The sequence below is a fragment of the Lichenostomus cassidix genome, chromosome 6, assembly GCF_008360975.1.
Source record: "Lichenostomus cassidix isolate B80296 chromosome 6, HeHo_3.0, whole genome shotgun sequence".
NCBI classification, from domain to species: Eukaryota; Metazoa; Chordata; class Aves; order Passeriformes; family Meliphagidae; genus Lichenostomus; species Lichenostomus cassidix.
Genome location: NC_139487.1, coordinates 9,362,507 through 9,377,911, shown reverse-complemented (window position 1 = coordinate 9,377,911; position 15,405 = coordinate 9,362,507). Strand labels below are relative to the sequence as shown.

The 15,405-nt window shown below is 38.3% G+C and overlaps 1 protein-coding gene across 4 annotated transcripts in view; it reads left to right on the top strand.

Annotated features, from left to right (window-relative positions):
- SHOC2 (SHOC2 leucine rich repeat scaffold protein) overlaps positions 1-15,405 on the top strand; it is a 62,828-nt gene that overhangs the window by 40,566 nt on the left and 6,857 nt on the right. For all 4 annotated transcript variants that reach the window (XM_085064864.1, XM_085064865.1, XM_085064867.1 and 1 more), the window contains 4 exons: positions 8,527-8,657; positions 11,365-11,553; positions 12,850-12,972; positions 15,028-15,165. In XM_085064864.1, the coding sequence (XP_084920990.1) occupies positions 8,527-8,657; positions 11,365-11,553; positions 12,850-12,972; positions 15,028-15,165 (581 nt within the window). The remainder of the gene's footprint in view (positions 1-8,526; positions 8,658-11,364; positions 11,554-12,849; positions 12,973-15,027; positions 15,166-15,405) is intronic.

The window sequence follows — 15,405 nt, the reverse complement described above, 5'->3', positions numbered from 1 at the left end:
ATAGCATTGTTCCTAAGAGCTGGTTAGGAAAACTGGAGGCATATTTCCAGCTCTGCACTACACTCCTGCCATTTGCTGTGGCACTGTAGCTCAGAAGCTGCAATCACAGCTTTCATGAAATTAAATATTATTTATTTATTGGTTTTGCTAGTTGAAATTGTGCTCCTGGTTACACTGTTTACCCCAGTGTACCTCTAAGAGCACTGCTGTTCTCTTAAAACCCACAGCTGATAAAATATGAAGTGCTGACCAGAACCAGACAGATGGAATTGGTATGGCTCAGGTTATGCAAAATTGTGGTTGAAAGCTTTAAGTGCCTAGAAGTAAAGATATTTCTGAAGAAATGTGAAACTACTTTAAAGTGATATTTTAAATTTGGCAGGCTTAGCAAAAGCAGGAGTCTTGTTCTGAAATGTCTGAGCACCTGCAGCTCCCTCAGTGATCAGGGCAACGTTCAGACCTGGCTGATGGGTCTGATGTTATTAATTAATCACCATTCAGATGGAGCAAATTGTGGAGGCTCCTGCTTCAGCATTTCACAGCAATATTCACATTCTCAACATTTGCTTTGGTCAGTGAGCATTCTGTGCTTTGTGGCATCAAGCCTGTTTCCATAGGCTCTCTTTGGGAGATCTGATCAACATTCAGTGCTTTGTCTAAGGTTTTGTTCTTGGACTATGCTGTTAATGAAACTTCTTTAATTGGATTCTGCTAGTATTGGGCAATTGCAATAAGCTCAGCCTTTTCTTCATCTGATTAAAAGTAGTGGCTCCCACTCTTACAGTCTAATTTTAGTGTTATTATAAGCCCTGTGTAGTTCCCATGGTGGTCTCATAAAGGGAAAGAAACTTCTGGTTCTTATTGGCTTCCATTCTAGACTTAGTAAATGGAAAGTAATGAAATTGACTGGAAAATGTCAAGTGGGAAGTGACTTACTAGTTTTATCCTCCAGGTCTGGAAGGGCAGGGATGAGGTTGTGAGGTGCTGCCTCACCCTAGTGAAAGTCAGACAGTTCTGCATGTGACGGGCAAGGGACATTTGGGTCTCAGTGTTTGCAAGGGTTGCGAAGGGACATCTGGGTCTCAATGTTTGCAAGGGTTCAGGTAGATGCTAAAAGCTCACAGGGTGACATGGCAGTTATGCAGAAGAAAAAATAAAACAGTTGCTTCTACATTTGGGAAGTCACTGAGCTACACACTGTTGAATCTTCACTCACTCTTCAGGAAGTTTTTCAGAGTGCCGTTCCCCCTTTTCCCCCTTTCTTTCTTTTCCCCCTTTCTTTTTCTTTTCCCCCTTCTGTAGGTTCTTCTCCCAGTATCTGCTATTGGACAGCATTTAACTGCAGGGAAGAAAAAAAGTGGAACCCTGGTCTGCATAAAATAATTCTCACATTTCTTAATTAGCTAAAATTATAAAGGTATATTTGTGTGTTAGACATTTTATATGTTTGCTCTATATAGTAGGGCAGAATTAAAAAATTAAACACATCTTTCATTTAAGAAAGGTTAATGTTTTTATTGCATTGCCAGTTAGGTAAAAACTGCTCATACAATATGATTTACTTTTATGTAAGTCATTAATTTCACAGAAAGGCTTTAAATAGTAATTTAAAAAGGAAAAAAAACCAACCGATTACAATGAAAAATTAAATAAATTTCAGTTGCTTTGTCTTACTGTATGCAGTGTGAATTGAGTAAAATGCAATGCTTTCATTGATAGCCCAAAATAAGGTCCAGCTGTTGTTTCTGTCTCTGTTGCAATCTGAAGTGTTTTTGTATTTTTGTATAATTTTTAGCTAATTACAACTCCCATTCTATGTTTTAATTGATACATTTCCAGTGCAAACCCAATATAGTTAAATACATACATACTGCTTTCTTTAAAGGTTAGGATAGCTTTTAGTGGCTAACTAATTCTGAGTTCACTGATTTGATGTATTTATGAAAATATTTTTTAGTTTGTATTTTGGTTGGATATTCAGCTTGATAAGACTAGAGTGAGGACAGTTGATTTTAGTGAATGTAAGTATCATCACACAGTAATTAGATGCAGAGACCAATGAGCACGGATGTATTATAACTGCAGCTCAGCATTTTTGGAATGATTACTATACTGCAGAAAGAAAAAGCCTATAATCTTATTTTCTTTATGTGAGAAGCAGGCACAAGGGAAGAGTGATTCAAAGGAGCACATCAGAATTGAGACAACCAGGTCTGTGAGTTACGTGCATTTTGAGGAACGCATATTAAATGTTTTAAGTTGAATTTTCATTGCTTAGACAGTTTCAGAAACATGTCACTAAGAGTTTTTGCTCTCTAGCCTTGTGCAGGTGTTGTGTATAGTGCATGTCAGGTATCTGAGCCTCTGTTTTTCAAGTTTTGCAACTAACTTGTGTGCATCTTTCACACATACACAGTCAGCAATGTTACAGGCTGGAGTCAGAGTTGGAAAATAACTGACTGCTGATATGGTCACAATTTAGCCTTTATATTGAAATAATGAGGGAAAACCTGTCTTTGGATGATACTGTTAGACTGAAAGTAGAGACAGCTCTTTGCTCTCTTCAGATGGCATTTAAACCTGCAGGGGTGGTAAAGACTAATTTTAAATTCATGTTAAATAGCTTTCTTATAGGTAACATCTTTATGAGAATTCCTATACTTTGTATAAGGAGGCTAATGCACTTTGGTTTGAGCAGGGCAAAAAATGCTGGACCCTGCTGACCTTGGTAATTTGTGAATTTGACTCTGCCTCCTTCACTGGCCTCCCTGGTATATCAGGAGGTATTGATGGCTGAAAAGAAAAACTAAAATACACTGAAAGTCACTTTACTGTTAAATCAGTAAGATTAAGTCAAACTTTGTGTTGTGTTTAACTATACTTTTGTATTTGGAACAGAATAATTACATGTCATGTTTTGGTGTTGGTAGAAATGATCAGGAGGGATTCTCTTTTCTTCTGCATTTTTGCTAAGATAGTTTCTTTCCCACCCCCTCCATCACCATCCTGTCCCCATTCCCTATTTTTCTAGGGCATCAGCCTTTAGCCAGAGCATATTAAACATTAGGGATGTAGGGATTGTAGAAAGGATTTGATTTCTCTCAGAGGAGGATTGGTGACATGAGTTTAAACTTGTACAAACCTACAGGCTTCAGTTTAGGGAGGAGTTGCCCCCAGACCAGATGAATAATGACTATGGGATTTTGTTCTTGTTTTCTCTGCAACAGTTCCTGAGATCTCTTTTGGGGTGTCTTGTTGGGCCAGTCATTTTGTGCTGTTGCTCTCTGCTTGTGGAGTGCAACTGAAGGTTAAAGCACTTTATCTGAAGCCTTTCATTTTACTCTGCAGCGATCAGGGAACCGGTTTGCTTTCTGATAAGAGATTAGATTAAATACACCAGCAGCTCCTTTCACCTAAATATCTGTTAAACAGTTAATAGTTTGTCAGAGAGTACAGCTGGCATTTGGAAAGCTAGTACATAGTAAGTACAAAGTGTGGTGCAGGCATCTTCTGACTCAGGGCTATTTTAGACCAGGAGCCACTGTTGAAATAGCTGAATGCAGTGTTTAATCTCTACCCACAACTGCCCATCTCTAGCATGTGTAGTATCTCCCAAACAATTTGAGATTTATTTCATATTGTCATCTTCGTTATTCTCAGTGCAAGATTAATACCATGTGGTGTATTGAATTTATTTAATGTATGTTTTTAAAAATTGATATCAAGTTTAATTAAAAAAATATTAATTTTGTCTGTACCTCTTGCTTTCAATTTGTTAAAAATGACACCTGGTATCTTTAGTATGCAAACCAGCTATTTCTCTCTGCTAGAAGCTCCCTTAAGTGAATTAAGCACATGGCATTCTTATGAAGTAACATGTGGCCATGTAAAACATGTTCTTTAGTAGGTGACTACTCACTGTGTGCCAAGTTGAGTCAAATGAGACTCTAAGAATATTTATACAAGTTAGACCATCTGAAATACTTAATAGTGCCATGTTGTTTGTAGCAAGTTCCTGCAATTTTCTATTGTGTGCTGAAGTTCACGTATATTTTTTGATTATGATCTTACAGGGTTTTGGTATGCATAGCTCTTATCCAATTTGTGTTTTTAACGTTATCTGCAGACATTTTCTCTAGTGAGCAGATTTTTAAATTGATCTGATGCTTTTGGTTTATTTAAAAGAAAGCAACTGATCCTGATAGCAAATTAGCTCGATGAACTAAGTTTCACAATAGTAATGACTGTTCATCTAAGGATGGGGAATTTGAATGATTATTTTAACTAAGGGAGGGAAAGGAAGAGGTGTGGTAAATATCAGAAGAAGAGAGTATTTGTCAACCCCTTTAGAAAACACTGGTAGGACTTTGAATTAGGAACTTGTATTTCTTTATATTATTCAGTTTACTAGGTTTTTTTCCTCTTGATTGTAAAATATTTAAAAATGAGATGTCTTGGTGAGCCACTTCAGGTGTTTTCCTGCTTTGTTTCCTGTCTTCCCTTTGTTTTGGGACTGGCAAACACCTGTTCCTTTGACTAATATTTGTGAAGTACCTTTAATAAAGAATTTAATTTTAACCATCTATTTCACATCTCTTCTATAGTAACAGTTTAATTTAGTATTTCTGGATTTGCAACCTTCTGAGTTTTTTTAATTCACTTCTGTGTAAATGAAGGGGCTAATCCTGAGAGAGACATGCAGTGAATCCAGTGAAGGGATTATGAATTCTGTGTTTAGGTTGCTTCAGCCCCAAGAGCTGGAACCTGCTGATGGGTTTTAATACTCTTCCGGTGAGAAAATGGACCTGGGACAAGGTGCCTGTGAAACCTGATTCCCAAGAGTGACTGCTTCTGGCAAAAGATGAACTAAAGCAATTTTTCAGTGCTTAGGCCTGGTGTGAGTTTAGGGCTTAGTCTGGCTTTACAGTCTTATTTTTAGAAGTACCAATGAATAAGGCAGTTGAGTTTACAAGGTTTTCCGTAATGGGTTTTCTAAGAAAACATGTTGGAAGAGGTTTAACTGGTTGCTTTTTCTGCTACTATCTGCTTTTCACTTGTGGTTATCAAACTGCCACGTTCATGAACGTCTAGTGCAGTGTTTTCTGAGTCATTACCTGCGAGGGGCTGTTTCAGAGGAGCTGCTGAGGAATGGCTTGGGTGACAAAAGTACAACTGCAAGAGGTCCTGATGACAGTCTGACTGAGGTGATCCTGATCAGTTGTTACCTTCCTTGCCTTATTCCTTAGCCCTTCTCTGACAGCACCATCAGCAGATTCCTAATGCTGTGCCATCTCGGGAAGCAGCAGCTGAGCTGGAAACGATAGGGATGAGTGCAGAAGCAGCTCCAAATAAAAGTATCAACTAGGTAACCCTGAGCACAGGGAGCTCGAAGTGGATCATTTGATGGTTCAGTGCACAAAGTGTACACTATAGCAACAAATAACAGCTTCTGTTGTAAAACAGAGTTTGTCACTTGGTTTTCATGTTAGCTGAGTGCCCCCTGGACCGTGGAGACAAATGTTAACCTTGTACTGATGCATTCCTGCTAAAAAGAAAAGTCAACTTGAACACGCTGAGCAGAGGGAAGAGCTGTAAGGGTCATCCTGTTTTGTGAAGGTGAGACTAAGGTCTGGCTTGTCCAGCATGTGATGATAAGAGCTGATAAGAGTTTCTCACTGTGATGCATTCACAATGAGGTGTGAGTATGAACTTCAAGGATGAAGAGATACCTGAGTCTTATTGACAGAAGACTGAGTGGCAATAAATTGTTTGTAAATAAATTGTGGTTGAAATGAGAAGGTGGCTCATATTGCCTGCATCAGCTGGGCCCAGGACAGTCCTTCCAGGAGCAGTGGGAGAGGTGCTACTGATGCAACTTCAGCTGAAATCTGACTGGTTTTGTCCTCAGGAATAACTGTATTTAGTGCTGCAGTGTGTAAAACAATCATAAGGAATGTGCTTCACAAAGGATATGTCTTCTGTTATGCCTTCGCATGCCTTTCCCATGGAGGAGCAAGATAACTAGTAAAGAAACAGTGATAAAGTTCTGTTAAGATATGCTACTACTGATAAGAAAAAATTACTGGGAGCTGCTATTTATGCCTCCTTTCTGATAATGTCATGAGGACAGCCAACGTGTGTCATTCTCTCCTGGAAACTTACGGTACATTTTGACTTTCTCTAATGGCTGCCTTGTTTCATTTTTCTGAAATGCCACATTGCTGGTAGGAAGAGAGCCATATACATACAGCCTGTGCTCACAATCTGGGAACTGGCACAGCAGTGTTGTATTGCTAAGCAACAGTTGGCATCGTGCTGTCTACTTCCCTGTTCGTCCTTTTCGCCTGAAAAATCCAGATCAGCATCTAGCGCAAGGTTTAGGTAGTGAAAAGAATAGTAGGTTGATATTGTATTTTGTGTAAAGTTTGTTGTTTGTTCTTTAGTGAAATATTAAATAACAGTTCAGAGAAATGCAGTCAGGATGTGCTTAGTTCATCCCTACGATGGAAAATCCTAACCATCTTGGTTCCTTGCAATAGGATGTTTTTTGTGTGAAGTGAGGCCAGCTTTCTGTTCAGCCAGCAATGCCTGATCTCACACATACAGCATGAAATAGCTAAGTTACCTTCAAATGTACATCTTTATACTAATAGAATGTAGGATCAGAATAGGTCTTAATTATTCTCTTTAATGTGTATGTGCATTTCAGGGTTTAACAGGAAAAGATGAAGATTTGTGCACTGGAGTGCAATATTGATAGCCCTGGATTTTAAATGCCTTTTTCTTGTTAAGTGAAGACTTTATTTGCTGCTTCTGCAGGATTTTATATTTGCTTAGACTCAAGTGCTTTAAAAAATCCCAATTGAAGATACTACTAGTTAAGCAATGGTGTATAGCTACCTGTTTTCACTTTAGTTGTTGATGAAACCAAGTTAAATTTGTTGCCAAGCTGAATATCAGATACATGCTGAAAATTCATCCCCTTTTTTCCTTGATTTGTAAGATATAGATAATTTTTGTTCTATATAAGGGAGTTTGTGGGTTTTGGTTTTTTCAGTTGCAGTTGGGGGAGCTAAGGTTTTTTGGTTTCTGCTGCTTTTTTTTTTTCTTTCACCGCTCTTATGACTTTTCAGTTTTAGAAACGACAGCAAATCATACAACATCATTCCCAATTTCAAGTTTTTTATTATCTACATTCCCAGCTATTTGGTGGCATAGGGGCATTTTTACAGTATATTTTGGCCAGGTTCAGGAAAGAGATATTTTGCTGCCAGCTTTGCTGAAAATTTTCCTGTGTCTAGCAGACATACTCTTCATTTACTTCTTCCTTTTCTGTGCTGCAGTAACCTTTGTATAAGTGCATATGCATAGACATTCATGCAGCCTTGATTTAATGAGCAGTTACACTGTACATATTAAGATCTTTTAAAATTACTGCTGGTTATTCATTCTGCCGTTTGTTAAATCCTGTGTTTCTTTTCTGCTGTGTCTGTCTGGTACTTTGCAGAACAAGGGTGTTGTGCCATGGGTGGTTGTAAAAGTGAGTGTGGAATAGCAAATATTTTGCAAGGAACTGGTGGTGTGAACCTGTTCACAAGCTCCTCTGGTGCAAAGTCCACACCTGCACAAACACACTCTCTGACTGTAGGGATGAGCCAGAAGTCAAGTTTTTTTGTACAATTTGCCAGTTGACTTTTCAGTGAAGTTCAAGGCCTTGCTGGCTGCAGGAGGGGCTAAATGCCTCAGCACCAAGGATGTTCAACAGCATCCTTGAGCTGTTGATTTTGGTCTTTAGTACTTGTTAGGCGGTAAAGGTTGGGGCTCAAGGGAGCTTCAGATGGGAAGTTTTTAAGTTGCAAGTTTCTCAAGATTTTTTTCCCTGACAGAAAGACATATCGACTGAGACCATCAGCCTAGCAACATTCAGAACTATTTTTACTTGCAGTATTGACCAGATTTTTGTAGACTTCCTCCAGACTTTTCCTTCAGTATCACTCAGAAAACTTGTAAATTTTGGGGTTTTTCCTGTCACTTATTAAAGGCTTTCTTGCTGTTGGAGGATGGTAAAGCTTTGGGGTTTTTTTCCCTGCAGAGGAAATTGTTTTGCCAGGACCTGAGCTGTATGATGCATGCCCAGGTTCTGGTAATATGAGTCATGGCATTGAATGATACTAACAGTAATTTTAAAAAGTCATTTTGGGACATCTGGAAAATGATAGCATGTTTTGTTGGTAGAAAGATCAGGATAGAAGGACTTTTACAGTAGGACATAAGCTTTGCTTGCTTATTGTATTATGCACAACTTCAGAGTAGTATTTAATATGCACAATCTACTTCTGCATGATTGACATCAGCCTTGGAGAGCTCTGGAATCTATGTATCTCCTGGTTTGGGATGATAGCTCCATGTCACCATTTGAAATTTTGTAGTGTAGAGTGTGAAACAACAGAAGAATCAGAAGTCAGACCTTGTTCTGTGCGTTTGTGTGATTCTCACAGTATATTAACACCTGTTTTCTTCCTGTAGGAAACCTGTCCAGTCTAAGTCGGCTTGGCCTGAGGTACAATAGGCTGTCAGCAATTCCCAAGTCTTTAGCAAAATGCAGTGAACTTGATGAGTTGAATTTGGAGAACAACAACATTTCTACTTTACCAGAGGTGAGGAGTAGAGGGAGTGGACTGTGGGGGAATGCTGCTGGGGGACATCAGCGTTTTTTAAAGCAAGTGGAACACAGGAAATTATTTAATCTTGCATTTTAACATAATGTGAATTATGATGATTGTGTAAATATTAGGTATATTTAATCAGTATAGAAGGTCTAATGTCATACAACTTGAGTCAAAACTGGGAGCAACACATGTGGTTGTATTTGCTGACCTTTATCTTTAGAAAGCCTTAAATAATGAGTCCAGATTCCCACCCTTCGAGCCAGATAAGTGTTTCTCAGTGTTTCTGTTTCGTGAAGCATTAGTGCCTGGAAATAACTGCTTAGATTACAGAAAAAAAATCTGATGTGATTATTTCTTATTTTGGATATTAATTCCATTTCTTTAGAACCTTTTAAGATGAAGACTTCATGACACAGCATGAAGTTTATAGTCTCTTCTGTTTTGATGACGGTCAAACTGCTTTCCTAAGCTGCCATCCCCATGATCCCAAGTCATATAAATTACTAGTATAAAATGAGTTAAAAGGTTATCTAAAGAGCTATATAGCAAACTATGAATAGAAGAAAAACATGCATTTGGAATTAGGCAAAATATTTACAGTAACAAAGTGTAGTAGGTAACTGCTTTTCTTCAGATAAATTTCTGAACTCAGCAATGATAGACTGAAATGGAGAATTTAATGAATGTTTGGGCAAGACTATAATTTAAGAAAATGCTGCTGAGTGAAAGCCACCAGGCTGCTTTTAGGATGAGAGCTAAGATAGCCCACCCCACCCAGACGTGTTACAAAAGCAACTGCGGTGTAATTACAAAAAGCTAATGTGAGGGATGATTACTTGCTTTAAAACACGTTCAGTCACAATACAAACCTTTTTGTGGCTGTGCTGCCTTCTTCAGGTATATTTGCCAACAATATGTTAACACTTAAGCTTCCAGAAGTGTGTGGTTAATACTGTAATCTGTTTAAAATAAAACATGCTGTGCTATAAGACAAAGTACTGTATTTGTAGAAGAAATTTCTGAATTTCAAAACATAGCTGAAGCTGCTGACACAATGCCTAATAAATGTTTTATCTTAAAAGGATGGGCTGGAAGAAGGCAGCACTGCCACAGCTCTCATAGAGAGCTGTTCTCTTTGTACTGCCAAAGCTCTCTTGCTTCCCTTCAAATGTATTTAATTACTCTAGGCTATTAGAGTGTATTAGCTAACATATTTGAGATATTTTTTTGGTATACAAGCAGACTTCAAAACCAGATTTTTGAAATGCCAAGATCCATCTGAAGCAATAAAGTGTGTTAGTAACAGAGCTTAGGGGCTGCCTAACCCTAAGACTAATATCTGTTAATTAAAGTGTAGGTAGAAACAATATTTCCTAACGAAAGATTATACTAATTAATGATTAGGTTAGATTAATACTGATTTGAAGGTCCATTATTTTACCTCTAGGGGGAAAAATGCTTCACTGATATTTGCTGAGATGCCCCCAGTGCCTAAAGTTTTAGCCAGGGCATGTAGATAAGTCCCTATTTGATCCTGTTTCATTTACAATGATGTTAATAAACTATTAATAAAAGTAGCCAAAGCTTTCCTGGTGAAACAGCGAAGCCATGTTCTTAAAGCTTTTACAGTGAATATAGAGCTCAAATCACAACCCAGAAATACTGACATTAGGAATATGGTTGGAATCATTATCTTGTTAGTACTCATTCCTGATTGCAGGTGTTGCATTATTTATGGTATGTAATGCCATGCATAAATCTCCAATTTCTGTAATACTTAAGCAAATAGGGCTGAATTCAAGTTGGTGCAGTAATAAGCAAAGGTGACACTTCAGCAGTAATTTAGCTCTCATTATTCATCTCCACAGTTCCAGCAACGTGCTTGGCACGTAACTAACAGATAAACTGAGATATGGGCTGCTGGGATTTCGGAATCTAATTAGATTGTCAAGAGAAATGAAACTCTGGATTCAATGGACAGCTGTTGCTATCCAGTTTAACTACAGGCTTCTTGCTTTTCATTTCTTAAGGGGAAAGAAAAAAATTGAAGTAGTAACTACTTAGTAATCTTTTAGAAAAAGGAAAAAACAATGGAATTTCCAAACCCTTCCTATTCTTTTTGTCTGTCTGATTATCTCACACTGTTATGGTATAATTACAAGACACTGACAATAAACTCGTACCAGTTGTGATTGCAATATGGATTTTTATGAAGTTACCAAAGATTTATATTGGAATTATCAAATGCACACTTCAGGAGCCAGTGTGTGGGGTTGATATTCCTTTGGGCCCTGTTTGGATGTGGGTGAGCTGCTGGAGCCAAAACAGCTGCTGGAGGTGGACACACTGCCCCTGCACTCCAGGAGCAATGTGTCACTAGAAAAATTCCTTTCAGAGGAGAAAAGAGTTACCAAACCTCCCAAACCTGTGCTTTTAAATATGGTGTGTTTGCTTTTTTTGCATCTGTCAGCATGCAAGGAGGAAGGGGGAAATAAGGTAGTGGCTGGTGAGTGTGAGCAGAGGTTGGTGGTGGTGGAGGTTTTATCAAATTTAACACTGGTTTGTGTGTTGTAACACCTCCTCAGGGGATGGACTTTAGAGGGGGGAAAACATTTCTAATTAGACCCATAAGGGAAAAGAGATGCATTCAAATAAATCTGTCCTAAACTCTTGGGTGGTTTTCTTCTTTCTACAGGGTCTTTTATCCAGCCTTGTCAAACTGACTAGTTTAACATTGGCCAGGAACTGCTTCCAGTCCTATCCTGTGGGTGGCCCGTCCCAGTTCTCCACAATCTACTCTCTCAACATGGAGCACAACCGCATCAATAAAATCCCCTTTGGAATTTTCTCTAGAGCTAAAGTATTAAGTAAGCTGAACATGAAGGTGAGGCACAGAAACATGCTACTGTGTGAAATCAATGAGGAGCACTGTTTGCTGCTCCATGAATTCTGGCAGACTTAATAATACAAGGAATGAATTTATCACGCTTGAAGTGGATGCTGCTGCTGTCACATGTATAAGCAGTTCTGTGTTGGTCTAAAAGTGTTCTATCAAGATGTTACTAATTTGTCTTTCTGTTTGTTAGTTAAGATTTTGTCACATTTGCTTGAGTTTGAACAATGAAAGTAAAAAAGCTGGCTTCAAAGTTCTTGAATATTCACATGGGACACAAGAATTTTTTCCCTCAGACACTGTTACGGTTTACATTATAAACAAAATTATGTAAAATATTTTTTTAATATAGTCTTTCAAAACCTAAGTCTGGAGACTAGTGGCAGTAGTTGTAGAGCACAGCAAAAGAACTTTTAAATGTGCTAATACGGTTAAAGAGAAGTAGGGAAAAGAGATGATGTTTTTGTATGAGATGTATTGGAAGAAATGCTTGAGCAGTAGCTAAGCTCAGCTACTGTTTTAGAATATATTTGACACAAATGAATCCCTAATTTGCGTTAAGTCCACTTTTTATCACATGCCTATTTGTAACTTTGCCTGTTTACCAGAACTTTGTATTACTACTTTTTAAAATATTTTGTGGTGTTTGGTCTAGATCAAATATTTTAGCAACTTTTTGAGGTGTAAGATGTTCAGAGTAATTTCAGATGTGTTTACTCTGAGCCATTAAAGCATATGGAGGTTGTTTGGGTCTTTTTTTTTGGTTGTGGGTTTGTTTGGGGTTTTTTTCCCCCTCAAGGGGGTTTGGTATGTGGGTTCTGGTGGGTTTTTTTACTGCTGGTGTTTACTCTCTTGATTGGTTTGCTGGAATTTTTTTAGCTCCGTATACTTTTAGGATTCAAACATTTGCTGATAACACCTTTGTAAGTTATGGTGAACTTTCTCTGAACTTTCTCTTCTTTTTTTTAACCCACCATCCGCTGCGTTCAGCAAAAATAGGACAAAAATGTTTTAACCACTGTGTGAGATCTTGAGAAGTATATAATTCTAATTTTTGCACTTCAGTTCTTTATAGTAACAGAGAGTCAATTCTGTAGCTCTAGGTTGTTATTATTCACGTTTGGAGGAATTTGAAAAAAAATTGGCCAATTACCAACATTTTATTCTTCAGATTTCATTATCAGCTATATTGTTTTGAAGTATTTCTGTTAGCAGTTTGTTCAATCTGTCAGATGCCTTGCCAGCTTGGAAGGGCAGACCCTAAATGTTTGATACCTTCAATCACAGGACAATCAGCTGACTTCTCTCCCTTTGGACTTCGGGACCTGGACGAGTATGGTAGAACTGAACTTAGCGACTAACCAGCTCACAAAAATCCCTGAGGATGTATCTGGGCTTGTTTCTCTTGAGGTGAGAAGAGTGTAAATTAACAGCTAAGTGAATATCTGCAACATAGGCATTCTCTGCTTCGGGTTTAAGTCGTACTACTTCTGGGTCAAATAAAGCTAAATAAATATGTGTATCTGTGCTGTTTAATCTGCTGTTTCATCTCTTTGTGGCTGTCGTCAATGGCTTTTGAATGTTTTTTCTTTAGGCTCTGGATGCGTGCACAAATGACTACATATAGATATATTTTTAGCCATGTAGGAAGAAAATTTTTCTCAGCAGAGAATTAGTGTTGTAAATGCAATGTTGCTGAACTTGGTTCAATTCCTGGAGACCAGCATGGAAGCAGCAGGGATCAGAAAGACATAATGAAATGTTCTACAGCAGGGCTGGCTTGAATATAGCTCTGTGAAACTTGTAGGCAGCCAGGTGGGAATTCTCAGCCTTTGAGGGGGAAGAACTTGTAGGTTAAAAGCATGAACTAAACCTGCTCTGTCCCCTCATCCTGTTTCTCAGGGTACCATCAGCAGAGACAAATTAATGCCTTGGAGGGACAGAAAGATAGAGGTACTTGTTTGGGCAGTTGAGGGGACATGGTAGGCTCTGTGAATTGCTGGGAAAAATCTGTTAAAGGACAATAACAAATGGCATATTTGAAATTGCAAATTTCCAGCATGACTTCTGCTGTGAATATTTAATTATTCCTGTAGTGTGGAATCAAAAATTATATGACAGAGTAATAGCTGTTTAATGGCCCAGTTCCCTTTTAAGTTAAGGCTGTGGTTGATGTGATTGGGAAATTTGTAACCTCTAACAACTGGGTTTGCTGGTGGTCTGTGGGCTGCTGAAGCTGGAGAGCTGCTTGGTCTGCAGACCTGTTACCACTGTGTTTCTCTGTAATTAAAAAGTCAAACACAAAGAGCTGTTTGGGCGGTGTTTACACAAAAGTGAAGGTTCCCACAGCAGTGCTAAGTCAGCTGCATTGCACGTAGGTAATATTGTCTGTTCCTGCCTTTGTTTCTTGATACGTGATTAAAACATTCCTGTTCTCACTGCTCTGTGCATATTGCAGTGCACAAAGGAAGGTCACGGAAATGCTGCTTGTGCTAATCCTCAGGCTTTGGCTTTTTTTCCCTGTGATTCTCACCTTGTTTTTATTCTGTTCCTGCCTGTGGTGTTTTCACACTGCATGAAGCCAGTGAGAGTTGGGCTTGGTAGGAGATGGGCACTTGAAACCTTGGCTGGTTGTGTGGCTGGCATGAGGGTCCACACTGGCTGCTCTTTCACGTCCTCATATTTCAAAGTGCCTTCTTAAATAACTAGATAATAGCATTGTTTAATCAGCAATTAATTACCTTACTACTCACTGTGCTGTTACGAGGCTTGATTACTTCTAAGAACTGCAGGGCTTCTCTGGAAGAAAAATGGTGTGTTAGTATAACCTCTATTGACTTGCCTGTGGAATAATGGATACCTCTGTTAACTGACCCTGCAAATAAGGACACCCTTCTTGAACCTGGGGTCTGTATGTACTTCAACTCAGAAAAGAGGAGGAAATCAAGAGGACAGCACTGTAGTAGGTGTGGGTGTGTGATGGCAGCCCATTTTGGAAAGCCAGTGTTCTGCTTATTTGCTGCTCCTAACCAAAGAGACATAGGGAAAAGAGGAAGTACTAATCTTTTTAAGAACTTGGCAAGCACAGCAAATAATGTAAAACATGATTATGAGATAGCTATAAGGAAGCATAACAAAATGATAGCCAAATTCGGGAAGAAATTGCATTTCTTTGGTCATTTGAAGAAATAAGGTGTCTTGTTTTTGCTTTGCATTTATTATTACATATTATAATAATATTTGAATGAAGTATATCCTAAATGTATGTATTTGTATCATTAATGACTTTCAAAAAAATGTTACCTCACTGGCTATTTTTTTAAATTTTCTATTACTTCCTTAATGTAAGTGTGGGCTGATCTTGGACTTCATTACTTGAAAATATAAAAAAATTATATCTTAATCTGTTATTTACTTACTATGTTGCTGAAATTCTGTGTGTTTGGTTGTTGTTTCTTTTTTGAGGTTCTTATCTTGTCAAACAATCTCCTAAAGAAACTTCCCCATGGAATTGGAAATCTACGGAAACTCCGAGAGTTAGATCTAGAGGAAAACAAACTGGAATCCTTGCCAAATGAAATAGCTTACCTCAAGGATCTGCAGGTGAAACAATAATTGGTTGAGATAAACATCTTACGTCCTTTATTTACACCATGCTGATTTAATTGCAGCTGTTGGATGAGTGGGAGCTATTTGAGACTGGACATAGAACCAAAAGTTAAGAGTCTTGTGCAACTTCACCCACAATTAGTCCCCAGTAATTGCTCCCCAGCCTTATTAGTCAATACTGAAAAAACAATTTTTGAAGGTTTTAACTGTTGTACCATGAATGCAATACCACCC